General features: G+C 32.4%; 2 protein-coding genes and 2 long non-coding RNA genes across 6 annotated transcripts; 2 read left to right on the top strand and 2 right to left on the bottom strand.

Moving 5' to 3' along the window:
• Positions 1-2129: 2129 nt before the first annotated feature.
• Positions 2130-4596, top strand: LOC148614335 (uncharacterized). The gene is made up of 3 exons (XR_015923641.1): positions 2130-2235; positions 3166-3226; positions 4268-4596. It is a non-coding gene; the product is annotated as an uncharacterized LOC148614335 (long non-coding RNA).
• Positions 2412-9831, bottom strand: LOC148614334 (cornifelin homolog B-like). Of its 2 annotated transcripts, none has more exons than XM_088588415.1 (4): positions 9692-9831; positions 4897-5094; positions 3921-4060; positions 2412-3511 (listed from the first exon to the last, which is right to left on the bottom strand). In XM_088588415.1, exons 2-4 carry the CDS (start codon positions 5087-5089, stop codon positions 3419-3421), a joined length of 426 nt encoding a protein of 141 aa, XP_088444541.1. In that variant the 5' UTR covers positions 5090-5094; positions 9692-9831; the 3' UTR covers positions 2412-3418. The 2 variants fall into 2 exon arrangements, with proteins under 2 accessions (XP_088444541.1, XP_088444540.1); XM_088588414.1 differs by lacking the exon at positions 9692-9831 and adding an exon at positions 6987-7264.
• Positions 7921-10399, top strand: LOC148614333 (uncharacterized). Its single transcript, XR_015923642.1, has 3 exons — positions 7921-8026; positions 8956-9016; positions 10090-10399. It is a non-coding gene; the product is annotated as an uncharacterized LOC148614333 (long non-coding RNA).
• On the bottom strand, positions 8203-20406 carry LOC148614332 (cornifelin homolog B-like). 2 transcript variants are annotated; one of them, XM_088588416.1, is made up of 7 exons: positions 17022-17219; positions 15994-16133; positions 13871-14068; positions 12844-12983; positions 10720-10917; positions 9692-9831; positions 8203-9301 (listed from the first exon to the last, which is right to left on the bottom strand). In XM_088588416.1, exons 5-7 carry the CDS (start codon positions 10910-10912, stop codon positions 9209-9211), a joined length of 426 nt encoding a protein of 141 aa, XP_088444542.1. In that variant the 5' UTR covers positions 10913-10917; positions 12844-12983; positions 13871-14068; positions 15994-16133; positions 17022-17219; the 3' UTR covers positions 8203-9208. The 2 variants fall into 2 exon arrangements, 1 of the variants encoding a protein (XP_088444542.1); XR_015923640.1 differs by lacking the exons at positions 8203-9301; positions 9692-9831; positions 10720-10917; positions 12844-12983 and adding exons at positions 19146-19285; positions 20174-20406 and having other exon boundaries at positions 13922-14068.
• Between the last annotated feature and the right edge of the window lie 349 nt (positions 20407-20755).

The raw sequence follows: 20755 nt of genomic DNA, 5'->3' as shown, positions 1-20755 counted from the left end.
CCAGTTGCACCGGTAGGGTAAGCGTTCTATGCTTTTCTAGAAACTACCACCGAGTTGCTCATAAAAAGTCAAGTCCGGTGTAGTTAAACGAGGAAAGAAAATTATGACATGTTGAACAAATCAGTTTTCATGACGCAGATGAATACACCGTAACGATCCACGAGCTCATGATGACAACCATAAAACGTCTGTAGGGATGACTTCAACCTTGTTGCAACATAACCCTGTTCCAGAAGCCTATTTGTTAGAATTTGCTACAAAAAGTCTGCGTAGTTTCGGCAAGCTCTGGCATAACGTATGAGTTGTGGTATGAACACCCCATACGCAGATTTTGAAGGGATGTTGCCACAGATGAAAGGAAAATTGACTGTTCTGAATGAAAAGTCATCACGTTTGTTGTAAAGGTTGGTCAATAGTTTTTTTTACCATCGACTTTTAAGTGTAGATCAAGATATGAGGCTGACAGTGTCTGTAGTATCTTTTATCTCAAGTTCTTTGAGGTAGATGCGATGTACCAAATCTCCAAAATTAGAAGTGCTACTTTTCGTTTACGTAAAAACAAATATTGTTTCATTTATCAATGGTTTTCTGGAGATGTAAAAACGAAACTACTTGTGTTCAAATCGATTAAACATAAATATGACCTATCTTATGCGTGACTAAGCATCATTCTTGCATCACACTTGTTCAGTTCATACTGTTAAGACTGATAGAAAAACCAACAAGTACACATTCTATAGTTCTCTTAGGTCTGGTTCAAAGCTTAACTCTAATAAATCCATTTATCTTGTTCGCAACATCAGTCTTAGTTTTGTTTTCATTTGGTTGTTGCGCTTTTAAAAAAAAAATATTATATAGATTGTACATTGTACATGAAATTGACATTTTGCATGAGTTAACGTCCTTGATTGGGTTTGTTTTTGTTGATTTTAGTGGGAGTTAATAGAATACTGAATACAGAAATGATATGTAAAAGTACTATGTGTGTAAACGTAAAAAAAATCTATTCGTTGGTGTTTTTTTATATGTAGCATAAACCACTTAACAATTGGCTAAATTATATATGGACTGATACATAAAATTTTCAAATATGGCAAGATCGAAACTGCCTTACTATCAAATGAACAGAAATCCATGTCGTTTCATTTTTTTAAATGATAATACATGTACTAAAGTATTTGATGTCTCCAGTATTGGACATATTTTTTTTTACATCTTGCCGATGACGGAGAACTTTTGCACACTTTAGGATATGCGAATTTGATCATTTTCACGATCGTTGAATATATGCGATATTAATCACTTTAACGCATGATAAGATATATATTATTATATTTTTCCTTTCAGGACTTTGCTATTCCCACAATATATTATTTCCTGAATATACTATGTCATCCATCTATATATTAAGTTGTTTCCTCAAGATACTATGTAGTTTCCACCAAATAGGTATATAGTTGCGTAATAACTTGAGTGAACAAGATGTATTTCTTGTGGGAACAAAAAAGTATTTTGTTGGCACCACATATTATTTTGAGGGAACGACATTATAGCTTGAGAAACGAAATATTATCTAGAGTGAACAACATTGTATTTAGAGAAAGAGATAAGTTTCTTGTGGGAACGAATTATTTATTTTTGGAATGACATATAACCAGCAATGATATATAAAATATATTTGTTAGCTCTGGTTTATATCGCTTATTGTGTAGGCTGTATCTTTAGTTTTTTTTTATTTTGCAAAATTAAACAAAATTGAATTCACATTGATTCAGTTTATTTAATAATAGATTATGTTAATTAACTGAATTTTGTTGCATTACCTTTCTTGTATTTCCGCCAGTAAATGTATTTTGTACATACTTTAACAGGATGATGCAATTTCATTTATTGTAATATAGCTGTACGTGTTTTTTTAGTACTACGTGTGTTACTTTTCCTTCTAAAAGAAGCCACCATATTCAATCTTGTCATCCTTTATATATTCAATTAATCAAAGAATATGCTATATGTATCAACAATTTGCATGGTTATTTTCCTTATAATTAAGCTCAATCTAGCTCTGCATTTATTGAAGCACTAATTTTCGTTTACTTTAAAAATAAAACTGTCACACAAGTATTCTTTCATTTATCTATGGTTTTCTGAAAATGTGAAAACGAAACTACTTGTGCGTAAATCGAAAGCAAATGAACATGACATATCGTATGCATGACTAAACAACGTTCTTGCATGGCAAGTATTTAAATCATACTGTTAAGTCTGATAGAAAAGCCACCAAGTACACATTCTATAGTTCTCTTTTGTGTTCTTCAAAACTTAACTCTAATAAATCAGATAACATCTGTATTGTTATTTGAGCATTTCATAGCTTAGTTTCACGTCTTGATATGGTTAAAGTGACAAGTCAATAGATATACCAATTTTATTAGAAGGAGTAGAAAGCAAATAAAATTTAAAAAAAAATCTTTGTTAAAATTTAAGAACACACTGATTCAAAATTCACAAACCAATAATGTGAATTTCATGTATATTTCTTCATACTAGAACAATTCCACTGAAAGTCTATTCATCTCAAGCAGTACACTTTAGTATCACAAAGCTTGCTAACTTTCTCATATTGTTTAAATGAATCAGTAATAAGATACCAACACAAACTGTTCATTGTACAGGAAAGTATTATTTCACATAAGAACAACATATACCTTTCGAACAAAATAGATAAGCTTTGCAAAAAAAATGTTATCGGACATTTTTATCAATGCAAGGTAATTCGTATTTTTAAAAAAATATTCTGTACGATTTTTACAATAGTGGTTAGAAACTTTTTAAAATGATTAAAATCATAAAACTCCCTAGCAGAATGTTGTTAACTTTTGTTAATTTTAAACTATAAAAACGTGTACAAATATGTTCATTGTGCTCGAACTAATTAAAAGTATACATATTTCTTATAGACTGCAAACTGAAATTATAGTGTAATAGTCCTCTAATTAGTTATTAACTTTTCGAAGCTGTTGATTTTTATACTTCTATCAAGCTTCAATAATTTAATAATATGAAAGCACTAAGGAAAAGAGGCCAAGGTAGTCTAATAGTAGTATGACTGTACGAATGGGCTCAACTAAAAAAATATACTTTAATACAACTCATACAATTTTGTAGGATAAGTGTGTGTGTCTTGCTGAAATACAGTCGTATAGAAAAAGTTGAATCTTAAGTTGAGGTAAAAATAGAACAATACAGCATATATGTATAGTGTGTTAGCATACTATTTAATGAGTTTATTCCAAATTACGTAAAATCACAAATAACAAAATTTAACATCTTTAAACGTCTATCACAGTAAAATATATAAATGCATTGATATTATGCGCGTGCGTGGTGCTATTCAAAGGTTCGGTGTAAGTAATATATTTTACAATCCCATTCTCTGCAGCTCACGGTATTCCTGACAAGCAGCACAGGGGGCACAAAATGCGACTGTCATGCAGTCATTACACATTGAACCCTGCAATGATAAGCAATATAAATTTCAGTTCAAATTCAATTCCTGAAACATTTCTTGTTGATTACTTCTAAGAGAATTACCCAAAATGTAAGGTTTATATGGTATGAAACTAAATTGTAAATGACTTCCAGGTATATATTTATCAACATAACGACTTTGAACATTTTTACACTAATGTATTTCTTAACTTAGGAACCCGTTGGTTTTAAGGAAATGTTACATCATTATTATTCATTCATATATTTAGCTCGAAGTATTTTATGTTTGCTTGGCATTTTTTTTTTTTTTTTTTTTTTTTTTTTTTTGCTAAATGCCAAGTGTTGATTTTATGAAGGTACTAAAATATCAGTATTCAAATTAAATTGGACAATTTAATCATCAGTATAGTTTGCGTGACAATCGCACTGACCTGTATATCACCTAGAGTCCTAATTCTTGTTCTTAAACCAATGTCAGCAGCTGGCACACAACAAGTAGTACAGCACGATTCGCCGAGCCTGGACGAGATTGATGTAATCATGCAGCAATAGCAACACCATCCATACAAACCTAGTTTAAGCATATGAAATTTAAATTCGTACAATATTAAAGAGTGCTATATATACATTCAATTTTTTTTAGGTATGTGAAGTTTTGAAAATTTACAACTGTCCGTGTTGTGTACTTGATAGGCATGCTTATACAATATAACATTACATTTGATTGCGTGAGTAAGCATATTAGTAATTCTATTTATTTTTGTCGATATCCTTTTAGGATATAAACGGTTCCTGGATGGAAAAATAGAGCAATAATGAATAAAATATGGCATAGGACAATGGAGACTGAGAAATGGAACAAAGTCTGGTAAATGCGAAATCGAAAATAATTAGGCATAAATTGTTGACAAAAATAAAAATATCACTCATATGCATACTGCAAAGTTCGATATGCAGTATACATGTTTCAAAGAGTAACCACTCATCATCAGCATTAGAATCAAACATAAAGGAAGGTCGAAATCCAAACAATTTTTTTATGGTGAATGCAATTTCATTTTATTTAGCGATGTAAAATGATGTATTAAATAAAATATTGATTGATTTCTTATTAGTTTTATTCGTTTGGACCACATATTTGTCGATAATGAATTTTAATAGGGCTTTGGAAATGTAGGAAAAGGAATTATGCAGTGGGAAGTTAGAGAGTCTGAATTTTCCATCGTAAAAAAAACTAAAGAGGAACGAATTGCGACTTATTTTATTCTTTAAACTCTTATTCATTTGCAATACAGTTCGTTTATACAAATCACAAAAAATAAGAAGAAATCACACGCGACTTTCGGGAGGCGACTAAATATTGCTATTTGATTAATACGGTAAGTATGCCATATCAATATTACATACAAGTCCCAAAGTCTGAGAAGCAATCAAAAAGTCCAGATGTCCATTGCCTCGTTCCATGAATATTGCCAACTATCAACTGGTTTCCTGCAGCACCTGGCTGATTTATCACGACTGTTGTCTGCTGCTGTTGTGCAGGAGCCCCATAGTGTGGCATAGTTTGAGACGGGGGTTGATCGTATGGATTAACACTCATGTTTGCTGCAATTACAAAAAATAGTCAGATCTATAGCCACCTGTCTTTCGATGAAGTTGTATTGTTTTCATATTGATATAATTTATATACACCCTCTCTTAGCAAAATAAAAGTACGCAACTTGGATAAAACTTGAAGGCGTGCTATGCTGTACTATGCTTTGCTTATTTGTGTGTTTGTTTGTTTGTTTGATTGATTTTAATGTTGTTTTATTTTGTTTAGGTTTTTGTTGTTCACACACCCAAAGAACATACAGTCCCTGAACCGTTCCGTACAACTATTTGACGGATCGATAATCGCTGACCGGTGACCGATTTGATCAGTTTTGTTATGTTAAATGACGGATTTTCGGTTCATGTAAATTTGAGAATTTCCATTGAAAGGAATCCCATAAACTACCATATTGAATTTACCTTAAATTTAAGATATTAGATCCACATATTGTATTTTAAAAAAAATCAAAAGTAGAATAAAAATAATTACATTATATTTAAATCTATAGAATTATGCAAATATGTGTAAACATTTACAAACGAAACAACGGAATCCGTAGAATACATTGACCACTCTGTGGTCACGTGAATCGATCACTGGCTTTATTGATCGGTTTGACGGATTGATGATTGATCGGATACTAATCGGTGATCGATGAACGATTGCAATTTTAGTTGGGTGGATCGGTTCAGGTACTGTACAATAACCAAACTAATACATACAGAGTAACAAAGGTAAATGAGCAACTCGGACTCCACTGAAAACTGGGAGCATGGACCAGGCGCACAGAAAGGGGTTAGCGTACTATGAACCCCGTCCGAGCTGCTCATAGAAATACAAGACTTCTTACAATATAGTACCTGGAACGGATTTTTCTCACAGTGTATAAAAAGAAAAGATAAACAAAGTACGATCCTATGTTATGGACTAAATTTTTACAGATACAAACTTAATGTTTTAAAACACAGTAACTTTTACACAAAATAAACTATATTGTTAGAGAAGAAAAACAGGCAATCAGAGAAGGGATAATAGTCATGAAGGGGCATAACAAAATTACCAAATTATCAAAAGGAATGATAAAAAATGAAAGCATATATAGCAAATGGCAATATCGAAGGAAAAACCGGAATGTTGGAAAGCAGGACAAGCATTCGCGACAGAAATGGTTCACAAAGCCGATTTCCCTTACGGTTGATTATTTCCGGTATATTACAATACAAAGGGGCAGCATAGAATTTCTAACGTTCAAAACTGGTCAAATCAAAGGTCAAAACAGTACCGAAGATATGAAGACCCGGGTTTTAGTCATCTGTAATTGCGCGTGATCATAGTTCAACTAAAGCCAAGTTAAATCATTTTAGTCGAAATGTAGTGGTACAGTCGGACCTCAAGCGATGTTTTCTTTTGTAATTGTCAAATTTAATACATTTCACATTGTATTTGTCCTGCAATATTACCGGAATCAATAGGTATTTTAGATTACCTGTAGAGTGATTGTTGTTGATATGAAAATGTAGGAAAATTATCAATTCCGTAGTTTTTCCATCCTTTTCGTTTATATCGGAATTCAAGATCGTTAAATAATCTTGATCATTATGACGGGCTTAGGAGATATGCATGTCATATTTAGTGCCAGTTTTTATGAGTTTAATGATCATGAAGATTCGTGTATCTGCATCCCCGCAGATCATTTAACTTTACTTTGCTTTGTCGGTGCATTACATTTGTACATAGTCAAGCTACATTCATATGATATTTATAATATTAATTGAAAACTTTTATTTACCCTCCCCCACCAAAAAAAAATAATAATCAAGCTATTTGTATCAATTTTCTTTTTTATCATTATGTCCATTTGTAAGTTTCAATTCGGACTAAAATTTGTCAAAAGTAAACTTACCTGTTTGAGTTCAAAAGAGCCTTCCGTTTTATCGAATACTGTAGACAATTTTCTACTTAATTTCATGAGGTTTTAAATGGTTGTCCTTTGTGTTTATACGGAGTGTTCCAGGTAATTTACTGTTTAAATAATCAATAGTTACATGCAACGTATATTGATCTATTTCATAGCCCATACCATTCCATAGCAATCCTTTATTCAAGGACATGAGCACAGTAAGCTTTCAGGGTATACTGACTCGCCGTGACATTGGTAAATTGCCGATATTTAAAGTTTTGCATGTGAACATTTGATGTAAAATCTAATCAAAAATGACAAATGATTTAGCAAATAGACAGATCCTTCAGACCCTTCGTATTATCTTTAAACAATCCTAATTTCGAAGATTCGATACATCGCATCTAACCCAACGAACTTGAGATAAAGGATACTACAGACGCTGTGAAGTGTTTTGTTTTATTTTATATTCTGACCTACATTTAGAGATCGATGGTAAAGGAAAACTATAGACCAAAATGTATAACAAACGCAATTTTTTTTATTTTGCAAAATTAACAAAATTGAATTCACATTGATTCAGTTTATTTAATAATAGATTATGTTAATTAACTGAATTTTGTTGCATTACCTTTCTTGTATTTCCGCCAGTAAATGTATTTTGTACATACTTTAACAGGATGATGCAATTTCATTTATTGTAATACAGCTTTACGTGTTTTTTTAGTACTACGTGTGTTACTTTTCCTTCTAAAAGAAGCCACCATATTCAATCTTGTCATCCTTTATATATTCAATTAATCAAAGAATATGCTATATGTATCAACAATTTGCATGGTTATTTTCCTTATAATTAAGCTCAATCTAGCTCTGCATTTATTGAAGCACTAATTTTCGTTTACTTTAAAAATAAAACTGTCACACAAGTATTCTTTCATTTATCTATGGTTTTCTGAAAATGTGAAAACGAAACTACTTGTGCGTAAATCGAAAGCAAATGAACATGACATATCGTATGCATGACTAAACAACGTTCTTGCATGGCAAGTATTTAAATCATACTGTTAAGTCTGATAGAAAAGCCACCAAGTACACATTCTATAGTTCTCTTTTGTGTTCTTCAAAACTTAACTCTAATAAATCAGATAACATCTGTATTGTTATTTGAGCATTTCATAGCTTAGTTTCACGTCTTGATATGGTTAAAGTGACAAGTCAATAGATATACCAATTTTATTAGAAGGAGTAGAAAGCAAATAAAATTTTTAAAAAAATCTTTGTTAAAATTTAAGAACACACTGATTCAAAATTCACAAACCAATAATGTGAATTTCATGTATATTTCTTCATACTAGAACAATTCCACTGAAAGTCTATTCATCTCAAGCAGTACACTTTAGTATCACAAAGCTTGCTAACTTTCTCATATTGTTTAAATGAATCAGTAATAAGATACCAACACAAACTGTTCATTGTACAGGAAAGTATTATTTCACATAAGAACAACATATACCTTTCGAACAAAATAGATAAGCTTTGCAAAAAAAATGCTATCGGATATTTTTATCAATGCAAGGTAATTCGTATTTTTAAAAAATATTCTGTACGATTTTTACAATAGTGGTTAGAAACTTTTTAAAATGATTAAAATCATAAAACTCCCTAGCAGAATGTTGTTAACTTTTGTTAATTTTAAACTATAAAAACGTGTACAAATATGTTCATTGTGCTCGAACTAAATAAAAGTATACATATTTCTTATAGACTGCAAACTGAAATTATAGTGTAATAGTCCTGTAATTAGTTATTAACTTTTCGAAGCTGTTGATTTTTATACTTCTATCAAGCTTCAATAATTTAATAATATGAAAGCACTAAGGAAAAGAGGCCAAGGTAGTCTAATAGTAGTATGACTGTACGAATGGGCTCAACTAAAAAAATATACTTTAATACAACTCATACAATTTTGTAGGATAAGTGTGTGTGTCTTGCTGAAATACAGTCGTATAGAAAAAGTTGAATCTTAAGTTGAGGTGAAAATAGAACAATACAGCATATATGTATAGTGTGTTAGCATACTATTTAATGAGTTTATTCCAAATTACGTAAAATCACAAATAACAAAATTTAACATCTTTAAACGTCTATCACAGTAAAATATATAAATGCATTGATATTATGCGCGTGCGTGGTGCTATTCAAAGGTTCGGTGTAAGTAATATATTTTACAATCCCATTCTCTGTAGCTCACGGTATTCCTGACAAGCAGCACAGGGGGCACAAAATGCGACTGTCATGCAGTCATTACACATTGAACCCTGCAATGATAAGCAATATAAATATCAGTTCAAATTCAATTCCTGAAACATTTCTTGTTGATTACTTCTAAGAGAATTACCCAAAATGTAAGGTTTATATGGTATGAAACTAAATTGTAAATGACTTCCAGGTATATATTTATCAACATAACGACTTTGAACTTTTTTATACTAATGTATTTCTTAACTTAGGAACCCGTTGGTTTTAAGGAAATGTTACATCATTATTATTCATTCATATATTTAGCTCGAAGTATTTTATGTTTGCTTGGCATTTTTTTTTTTTGCTAAATGCCAAGTGTTGATTTTATGAAGGTACTAAAATATCAGTATTCAAATTAAATTGGACAATTTAATCATCAGTATAGTTTGCGTGACAATCGCACTGACCTGTATATCACCTAGAGTCCTAATTCTTGTTCTTAAACCAATGTCAGCAGCTGGCACACAACAAGTAGTACAGCACGATTCGCCGAGCCTGGACGAGATTGATGTAATCATGCAGCAATAGCAACACCATCCATACAAACCTAGTTTAAGCATATGAAATTTAAATTCGTACAATATTAAAGAGTGCTATATATACATTCAATTTTTTTTAAGTATGTGAAGTTTTGAAAATTTACAACTGTCCGTGTTGTGTACTTGATATTAAATAAGAATATTATTGAGTGACAATTACCGTTGAATTAACAAATATAAGGCATGCTTATACAATATAACATTACATTTGATTGCGTGAGTAAGCACATTAGTAATTCTATTTATTTTTGTCGATATCCTTTTAGGATATAAACGGTTCCTGGATGGAAAAATAGAGCAATAATGAATAAAATATGGCATAGGACAATGGAGACTGAGAAATGGAACAAAGTCTGGTAAATGCGAAATCGAAAATAATTAGGCATAAATTGTTGACAAAAATAAAAATATCACTCATATGCATACTGCAAAGTTCGATATGCAGTATACATGTTTCAAAGAGTAACCACTCATCATCAGCATTAGAATCAAACATAAAGGAAAGTCGAAATCCAAACAATTTTTTTATGGTGAATGCAATTTCATTTTATTTAGCGATGTAAAATGATGTATTAAATAAAATATTGATTGATTTCTTATTAGTTTTATTCGTTTGGACCACATATTTGTCGATAATGAATTTTAATAGGGCTTTGGAAATGTAGGAAAAGGAATTATGCAGTGGGAAGTTAGAGAGTCTGAATTTTCCACCGTAAAAAAAAACTAAAGAGGAACGAATTGCGACTTATTTTATTCTTTAAACTCTTATTCATTTGCAATACAGTTCGTTTATACAAATCACAAAAAATAAGAAGAAATCACACGCGACTTTCGGGAGGCGACTAAATATTGCTATTTGATTAATACGGTAAGTATGCCATATCAATATTACATACAAGTCCCAAAGTCTGAGAAGCAATCAAAAAGTCCAGATGTCCATTGCCTCGTTCCATGAATATTGCCAACTATCAACTGGTTTCCTGCAGCACCTGGCTGATTTATCACGACTGTTGTCTGCTGCTGTTGTGCAGGAGCCCCATAGTGTGGCATAGTTTGAGACGGGGGTTGATCGTATGGATTAACACTCATGTTTGCTGCAATTACAAAAAATAGTCAGATCTATAGCCACCTGTCTTTCGATGAAGTTGTATTGTTTTCATATTGATATAATTTATATACACCCTCTCTTAGCAAAATAAAAGTACGCAACTTGGATAAAACTTGAAGGCGTGCTATGCTGTACTATGCTTTGCTTATTTGTGTGTTTGTTTGTTTGTTTGATTGATTTTAATGTTGTTTTATTTTGTTTAGGTTTTTGTTGTTCACACACCCAAAGAACATACAGTCCCTGAACCGTTCCGTACAACTATTTGACGGATCGATAATCGCTGACCGGTGACCGATTTGATCAGTTTTGTTATGTTAAATGACAGATTTTCGGTTCATGTAAATTTGAGAATTTCCATTGAAAGGAATCCCTTAAACTACCATATTGAATTTACCTTAAATTTAAGATATTAGATCCACATATTGTATTTTAAAAAAAATCAAAAGTAGAATAAAAATAATTACATTATATTTAAATCTATAGAATTATGCAAATATGTGTAAACATTTACAAACGAAACAACGGAATCCGTAGAATACATTGACCACTCTGTGGTCACGTGAATCGATCACTGGCTTAATTGATCGGTTTGACGGATTGATGATTGATCGGATACTAATCGGTGATCGATGAACGATTGCAATTTTAGTTGGGTGGATCGGTTCAGGTACTGTACAATAACCAAACTAATACATACACAGTAACAAAGGTAAATGAGCAACTCGGACTCCACTGAAAACTGGGAGCATGGACCAGGCGCACAGAAAGGGGTTAGCGTACTATGAACCCCGTCCGAGCTGCTCATAGAAATACAAGACTTCTTACAATATAGTACCTGGAACGGATTTTTCTCACAGTGTATAAAAAGAAAAGATAAACAAAGTACGATCCTATGTTATGGACTAAATTTTTACAGATACAAACTTAATGTTTTAAAACACAGTAACTTTTACACAAAATAAACTATATAGTTAGAGAAGAAAAACAGGCAATCAGAGAAGGGATAATAGTCATGAAGGGGCATAACAAAATTACCAAATTATCAAAAGGAATGATAAAAAATGAAAGCATATATAGCAAATGGCAATATCGAAGGAAAAACCGGAATGTTGGAAAGCAGGACAAGCATTCGCGACAGAAATGGTTCACAAAGCCGATTTCCCTTACGGTTGATTATTTCCGGTATATAACAATACAAAGGGGCAGCATAGAATTTCTAACGTTCAAAACTGGTCAAATCAAAGGTCAAAACAGTACCGAAGATATGAAGACCCGGGTTTTAGTCATCTGTAATTGCGCGTGGTCATAGTTCAACTAAAGCCAAGTTAAATCATTTTGATCGAAATGTAGTGGTACAATCGGACCTCAAGCGATGTTTTCTTTTGTAATTGTCAAATTTAATACATTTCACATTGTATTTGTCCTGCAATATTACCGGAATCAATAGGTATTTTGGATTACCTGTAGAGTGATTGTTGTTGATATGAAAATGTAGGAAAATTATCAATTCCGTAGTTATTCCATCCTTTTCGTTTATATCGGAATTCAAGATCGTTAAATAATCTTGATCATTATGACGGGCTTAGGAGATATGCATGTCATATTTAGTGCCAGTTTTTATGAGTTTAATGATCATGAAGATTCGTGTATCTGCATCCCCGCAGATCATTTATACTAATGTATTTCTTAACTTAGGAACCCGTTGGTTTTAGGGAAATGTTACATCATTATTATTCATTCATATATTTAGCTCGAAGTATTTTATGTTTGCTTGGCATTTTTTTTTTTTTTTTTTTTTTTTTTTTTGCTAAATGCCAAAAGTGTTGATTTTATGAAGGTACTAAAATATCAGTATTCAAATTAAATTGGACAATTTAATCATCAGTATAGTTTGCGTGACAATCGCACTGACCTGTATATCACCTAGAGTCCTAATTCTTGTTCTTAAACCAATGTCAGCAGCTGGCACACAACAAGTAGTACAGCACGATTCGCCGAGCCTGGACGAGATTGATGTAATCATGCAGCAATAGCAACACCATCCATACAAACCTAGTTTAAGCATATGAAATTTAAATTCGTACAATATTAAAGAGTGCTATATATACATTCAATTTTTTTTAAGTATGTGAAGTTTTGAAAATTTACAACTGTCCGTGTTGTGTACTTGATATTAAATAAGAATATTATTGAGTGACAATTACCGTTGAATTAACAAATATAAGGCATGCTTATACAGTATAACATTACATTTGATTGCGTGAGTAAGCACATTAGTAATTCTATTTATTTTTGTCGATATCCTTTTAGGATATAAACGGTTCCTAGATGGAAAAATAGAGCAATAATGAATAAAATATGGCATAGGACAATGGAGACTGAGAAATGGAACAAAGTCTGGTAAATGCGAAATCGAAAATAATTAGGCATAAATTGTTGACAAAAATAAAAATATCACTCATATGCATACTGCAAAGTTCGATATGCAGTATACATGTTTCAAAGAGTAACCACTCATCATCAGCATTAGAATCAAACATAAAGGAAAGTCGAAATCCAAACAATTTTTTTATGGTGAATGCAATTTCATTTTATTTAGCGATGTAAAATGATGTATTAAATAAAATATTGATTGATTTCTTATTAGTTTTATTCGTTTGGACCACATATTTGTCGATAATGAATTTTAATAGGGCTTTGGAAATGTAGGAAAAGGAATTATGCAGTGGGAAGTTAGAGAGTCTGAATTTTCCACCGTAAAAAAAACTAAAGAGGAACGAATTGCGACTTATTTTATTCTTTAAACTCTTATTCATTTGCAATACAGTTCGTTTATACAAATCACAAAAAATAAGAAGAAATCACACGCGACTTTCGGGAGGCGACTAAATATTGCTATTTGATTAATACGGTAAGTATGCCATATCAATATTACATACAAGTCCCAAAGTCTGAGAAGCAATCAAAAAGTCCAGATGTCCATTGCCTCGTTCCATGAATATTGCCAACTATCAACTGGTTTCCTGCAGCACCTGGCTGATTTATCACGACTGTTGTCTGCTGCTGTTGTGCAGGAGCCCCATAGTGTGGCATAGTTTGAGACGGGGGTTGATCGTATGGATTAACACTCATGTTTGCTGCAATTACAAAAAATAGTCAGATCTATAGCCACCTGTCTTTCGATGAAGTTGTATTGTTTTCATATTGATATAATTTATATACACCCTCTCTTAGCAAAATAAAAGTACGCAACTTGGATAAAACTTGAAGGCGTGCTATGCTGTACTATGCTTTGCTTATTTGTGTGTTTGTTTGTTTGTTTGATTGATTTTAATGTTGTTTTATTTTGTTTAGGTTTTTGTTGTTCACACACCCAAAGAACATACAGTCCCTGAACCGTTCCGTACAACTATTTGACGGATCGATAATCGCTGACCGGTGACCGATTTGATCAGTTTTGTTATGTTAAATGACAGATTTTCGGTTCATGTAAATTTGAGAATTTCCATTGAAAGGAATCCCTTAAACTACCATATTGAATTTACCTTAAATTTAAGATATTAGATCCACATATTGTATTTTAAAAAAAATCAAAAGTAGAATAAAAATAATTACATTATATTTAAATCTATAGAATTATGCAAATATGTGTAAACATTTACAAACGAAACAACGGAATCCGTAGAATACATTGACCACTCTGTGGTCACGTGAATCGATCACTGGCTTAATTGATCGGTTTGACGGATTGATGATTGATCGGATACTAATCGGTGATCGATGAACGATTGCAATTTTAGTTGGGTGGATCGGTTCAGGTACTGTACAATAACCAAACTAATACATACACAGTAACAAAGGTAAATGAGCAACTCGGACTCCACTGAAAACTGGGAGCATGGACCAGGCGCACAGAAAGGGGTTAGCGTACTATGAACCCCGTCCGAGCTGCTCATAGAAATACAAGACTTCTTACAATATAGTACCTGGAACGGATTTTTCTCACAGTGTATAAAAAGAAAAGATAAACAAAGTACGATCCTATGTTATGGACTAAATTTTTACAGATACAAACTTAATGTTTTAAAACACAGTAACTTTTACACAAAATAAACTATATAGTTAGAGAAGAAAAACAGGCAATCAGAGAAGGGATAATAGTCATGAAGGGGCATAACAAAATTACCAAATTATCAAAAGGAATGATAAAAAATGAAAGCATATATAGCAAATGGCAATATCGAAGGAAAAACCGGAATGTTGGAAAGCAGGACAAGCATTCGCGACAGAAATGGTTCACAAAGCCGATTTCCCTTACGGTTGATTATTTCCGGTATATAACAATACAAAGGGGCAGCATAGAATTTCTAACGTTCAAAACTGGTCAAATCAAAGGTCAAAACAGTACCGAAGATATGAAGACCCGGGTTTTAGTCATCTGTAATTGCGCGTGGTCATAGTTCAACTAAAGCCAAGTTAAATCATTTTGATCGAAATGTAGTGGTACAATCGGACCTCAAGCGATGTTTTCTTTTGTAATTGTCAAATTTAATACATTTCACATTGTATTTGTCCTGCAATATTACCGGAATCAATAGGTATTTTGGATTACCTGTAGAGTGATTGTTGTTGATATGAAAATGTAGGAAAATTATCAATTCCGTAGTTATTCCATCCTTTTCGTTTATATCGGAATTCAAGATCGTTAAATAATCTTGATCATTATGACGGGCTTAGGAGATATGCATGTCATATTTAGTGCCAGTTTTTATGAGTTTAATGATCATGAAGATTCGTGTATCTGCATCCCCGCAGATCATTTATACTAATGTATTTCTTAACTTAGGAACCCGTTGGTTTTAGGGAAATGTTACATCATTATTATTCATTCATATATTTAGCTCGAAGTATTTTATGTTTGCTTGGCATTTTTTTTTTTTTTTTTTTTTTTTTTTTGCTAAATGCCAAAAGTGTTGATTTTATGAAGGTACTAAAATATCAGTATTCAAATTAAATTGGACAATTTAATCATCAGTATAGTTTGCGTGACAATCGCACTGACCTGTATATCACCTAGAGTCCTAATTCTTGTTCTTAAACCAATGTCAGCAGCTGGCACACAACAAGTAGTACAGCACGATTCGCCGAGCCTGGACGAGATTGATGTAATCATGCAGCAATAGCAACACCATCCATACAAACCTAGTTTAAGCATATGAAATTTAAATTCGTACAATATTAAAGAGTGCTATATATACATTCAATTTTTTTTAAGTATGTGAAGTTTTGAAAATTTACAACTGTCCGTGTTGTGTACTTGATATTAAATAAGAATATTATTGAGTGACAATTACCGTTGAATTAACAAATATAAGGCATGCTTATACAGTATAACATTACATTTGATTGCGTGAGTAAGCACATTAGTAATTCTATTTATTTTTGTCGATATCCTTTTAGGATATAAACGGTTCCTAGATGGAAAAATAGAGCAATAATGAATAAAATATGGCATAGGACAATGGAGACTGAGAAATGGAACAAAGTCTGGTAAATGCGAAATCGAAAATAATTAGGCATAAATTGTTGACAAAAATAAAAATATCACTCATATGCATACTGCAAAGTTCGATATACAGTATACATGTTTCAAAGAGTAACCACTCATCATCAGCATTAGAATCAAACATAAAGGAAAGTCGAAATCCAAACAATTTTTTTATGGTGAATGCAATTTCATTTTATTTAGCGATGTAAAATGATGTATTAAATAAAATATTGATTGATTTCTTATTAGTTTTATTCGTTTGGACCACATATTTGTCGATAATGAATTTTAATAGGGCTTTGGAAATGTAGGAAAAGGAATTATGCAGTGGGAAGTTAGAGAGTCTGAATTTTCCACCGTAAAAAAAACTAAAGAGGAACGAATTGCGACTTATTTTATTCTTTAAACTCTTATTCATTTGCAATACAGTTCGTTTATACAAATCACAAAAAAATAAGAAGAAATCACACGCGACTTTCGGGAGGCGACTAAATATTGCTATTTGATTAATACGGTAAGTATGCCATATCAATATTACATACAAGTCCCAAAGTCTGAGAAGCAATCAAAAAGTCCAGATGTCCATTGCCTCGTTCCATGAATATTGCCAACTATCAACTGGTTTCCTGCAGCACCTGGCTGATTTATCACGACTGTTGTCTGCTGCTGTTGTGCAGGAGCCCCATAGTGTGGCATAGTTTGAGACGGGGGTTGATCGTATGGATTAACACTCATGTTTGCTGCAATTACAAAAAATAGTCAGATCTATAGCCACCTGTCTTTCGATGAAGTTGTATTGTTTTCATATTGATATAATTTATATACACCCTCTCTTAGCAAAATAAAAGTACGCAACTTGGATAAAACTTGAAGGCGTGCTATGCTGTACTATGCTTTGCTTATTTGTGTGTTTGTTTGTTTGTTTGATTGATTTTAATGTTGTTTTATTTTGTTTAGGTTTTTGTTGTTCACACACCCAAAGAACATACAGTCCCTGAACCGTTCCGTACAACTATTTGACGGATCGATAATCGCTGACCGGTGACCGATTTGATCAGTTTTGTTATGTTAAATGACAGATTTTCGGTTCATGTAAATTTGAGAATTTCCATTGAAAGGAATCCCTTAAACTACCATATTGAATTTACCTTAAATTTAAGATATTAGATCCACATATTGTATTTTAAAAAAAATCAAAAGTAGAATAAAAATAATTACATTATATTTAAATCTATAGAATTATGCAAATATGTGTAAACATTTACAAACGAAACAACGGAATCCGTAGAATACATTGACCACTCTGTGGTCACGTGAATCGATCACTGGCTTAATTGATCGGTTTGACGGATTGATGATTGATCGGATACTAATCGGTGATCGATGAACGATTGCAATTTTAGTTGGGTGGATCGGTTCAGGTACTGTACAATAACCAAACTAATACATACACAGTAACAAAGGTAAATGAGCAACTCGGACTCCACTGAAAACTGGGAGCATGGACCAGGCGCACAGAAAGGGGTTAGCGTACTATGAACCCCGTCCGAGCTGCTCATAGAAATACAAGACTTCTTACAATATAGTACCTGGAACGGATTTTTCTCACAGTGTATAAAAAGAAAAGATAAACAAAGTACGATCCTATGTTATGGACTAAATTTTTACAGATACAAACTTAATGTTTTAAAACACAGTAACTTTTACACAAAATAAACTATATAGTTAGAGAAGAAAAACAGGCAATCAGAGAAGGGATAATAGTCATGAAGGGGCATAACAAAATTACCAAATTATCAAAAGGAATGATAAAAAATGAAAGCATATATAGCAAATGGCAATATCGAAGGAAAAACCGGAATGTTGGAAAGCAGGACAAGCATTCGCGACAGAAATGGTTCACAAAGCCGATTTCCCTTACGGTTGATTATTTCCGGTATATAACAATACAAAGGGGCAGCATAGAATTTCTAACGTTCAAAACTGGTCAAATCAAAGGTCAAAACAGTACCGAAGATATGAAGACCCGGGTTTTAGTCATCTGTAATTGCGCGTGGTCATAGTTCAACTAAAGCCAAGTTAAATCATTTTGATCGAAATGTAGTGGTACAATCGGACCTCAAGCGATGTTTTCTTTTGTAATTGTCAAATTTAATACATTTCACATTGTATTTGTCCTGCAATATTACCGGAATCAATAGGTATTTTGGATTACCTGTAGAGTGATTGTTGTTGATATGAAAATGTAGGAAAATTATCAATTCCGTAGTTATTCCATCCTTTTCGTTTATATCGGAATTCAAGATCGTTAAATAATCTTGATCATTATGACGGGCTTAGGAGATATGCATGTCATATTTAGTGCCAGTTTTTATGAGTTTAATGATCATGAAGATTCGTGTATCTGCATCCCCGCAGATCATTTATACTAATGTATTTCTTAACTTAGGAACCCGTTGGTTTTAGGGAAATGTTACATCATTATTATTCATTCATATATTTAGCTCGAAGTATTTTATGTTTGCTTGGCATTTTTTTTTTTTTTTTTTTTTTTTTTTTTGCTAAATGCCAAAAGTGTTGATTTTATGAAGGTACTAAAATATCAGTATTCAAATTAAATTGGACAATTTAATCATCAGTATAGTTTGCGTGACAATCGCACTGACCTGTATATCACCTAGAGTCCTAATTCTTGTTCTTAAACCAATGTCAGCAGCTGGCACACAACAAGTAGTACAGCACGATTCGCCGAGCCTGGACGAGATTGATGTAATCATGCAGCAATAGCAACACCATCCATACAAACCTAGTTTAAGCATATGAAATTTAAATTCGTACAATATTAAAGAGTGCTATATATACATTCAATTTTTTTTAAGTATGTGAAGTTTTGAAAATTTACAACTGTCCGTGTTGTGTACTTGATATTAAATAAGAATATTATTGAGTGACAATTACCGTTGAATTAACAAATATAAGGCATGCTTATACAGTATAACATTACATTTGATTGCGTGAGTAAGCACATTAGTAATTCTATTTATTTTTGTCGATATCCTTTTAGGATATAAACGGTTCCTAGATGGAAAAATAGAGCAATAATGAATAAAATATGGCATAGGACAATGGAGACTGAGAAATGGAACAAAGTCTGGTAAATGCGAAATCGAAAATAATTAGGCATAAATTGTTGACAAAAATAAAAATATCACTCATATGCATACTGCAAAGTTCGATATACAGTATACATGTTTCAAAGAGTAACCACTCATCATCAGCATTAGAATCAAACATAAAGGAAAGTCGAAATCCAAACAATTTTTTTATGGTGAATGCAATTTCATTTTATTTAGCGATGTAAAATGATGTATTAAATAAAATATTGATTGATTTCTTATTAGTTTTATTCGTTTGGACCACATATTTGTCGATAATGAATTTTAATAGGGCTTTGGAAATGTAGGAAAAGGAATTATGCAGTGGGAAGTTAGAGAGTCTGAATTTTCCACCGTAAAAAAAACTAAAGAGGAACGAATTGCGACTTATTTTATTCTTTAAACTCTTATTCATTTGCAATACAGTTCGTTTATACAAATCACAAAAAAATAAGAAGAAATCACACGCGACTTTCGGGAGGCGACTAAATATTGCTATTTGATTAATACGGTAAGTATGCCATATCAATATTACATACAAGTCCCAAAGTCTGAGAAGCAATCAAAAAGTCCAGATGTCCATTGCCTCGTTCCATGAATATTGCCAACTATCAACTGGTTTCCTGCAGCACCTGGCTGATTTATCACGACTGTTGTCTGCTGCTGTTGTGCAGGAGCCCCATAGTGTGGCATAGTTTGAGACGGGGGTTGATCGTATGGATTAACACTCATGTTTGCTGCAATTACAAAAAATAGTCAGATCTATAGCCACCTGTCTTTCGATGAAGTTGTATTGTTTTCATATTGATATAATTTATATACACCCTCTCTTAGCAAAATAAAAGTACGCAACTTGGATAAAACTTGAAGGCGTGCTATGCTGTACTATGCTTTGCTTATTTGTGTGTTTGTTTGTTTGTTTGATTGATTTTAATGTTGTTTTATTTTGTTTAGGTTTTTGTTGTTCACACACCCAAAGAACATACAGTCCCTGAACCGTTCCGTACAACTATTTGACGGATCGATAATCGCTGACCGGTGACCGATTTGATCAGTTTTGTTATGTTAAATGACAGATTTTCGGTTCATGTAAATTTGAGAATTTCCATTGAAAGGAATCC

Source organism: Perna viridis, chromosome 6, assembly GCF_037379345.1.
Source record: "Perna viridis isolate PV_CMFRI_1.1 ecotype Kerala chromosome 6, ASM3737934v1, whole genome shotgun sequence".
Classification (NCBI taxonomy): Eukaryota; Metazoa; Mollusca; class Bivalvia; order Mytilida; family Mytilidae; genus Perna; species Perna viridis.
This window is presented reverse-complemented; position numbering and strand designations above follow the sequence as displayed.

What these genes read in the sequence shown, in the direction of transcription:
- LOC148614334 (XM_088588415.1), bottom strand. Translation starts at nt 5,089, where the DNA reads ATGAGTGTTAATCCATACGATCAACCCCCGTCTCAAACTATGCCACAC. An exon ending in CTTCTCAGACTTTGGGACTT is followed by an intron (nt 4,061 to 4,896) that starts GTATGTAATATT and finishes TGCTTAAACTAG; the next exon opens with GTTTGTATGGATGGTGTTGC. An exon ending in GGACTCTAGGTGATATACAG is followed by an intron (nt 3,512 to 3,920) that starts GTCAGTGCGATT and finishes TTATCATTGCAG; the next exon opens with GGTTCAATGTGTAATGACTG.
- LOC148614332 (XM_088588416.1), bottom strand. Translation starts at nt 10,912, where the DNA reads ATGAGTGTTAATCCATACGATCAACCCCCGTCTCAAACTATGCCACAC. An exon ending in CTTCTCAGACTTTGGGACTT is followed by an intron (nt 9,832 to 10,719) that starts GTATGTAATATT and finishes TGCTTAAACTAG; the next exon opens with GTTTGTATGGATGGTGTTGC. An exon ending in GGACTCTAGGTGATATACAG is followed by an intron (nt 9,302 to 9,691) that starts GTCAGTGCGATT and finishes TTATCATTGCAG; the next exon opens with GGTTCAATGTGTAATGACTG.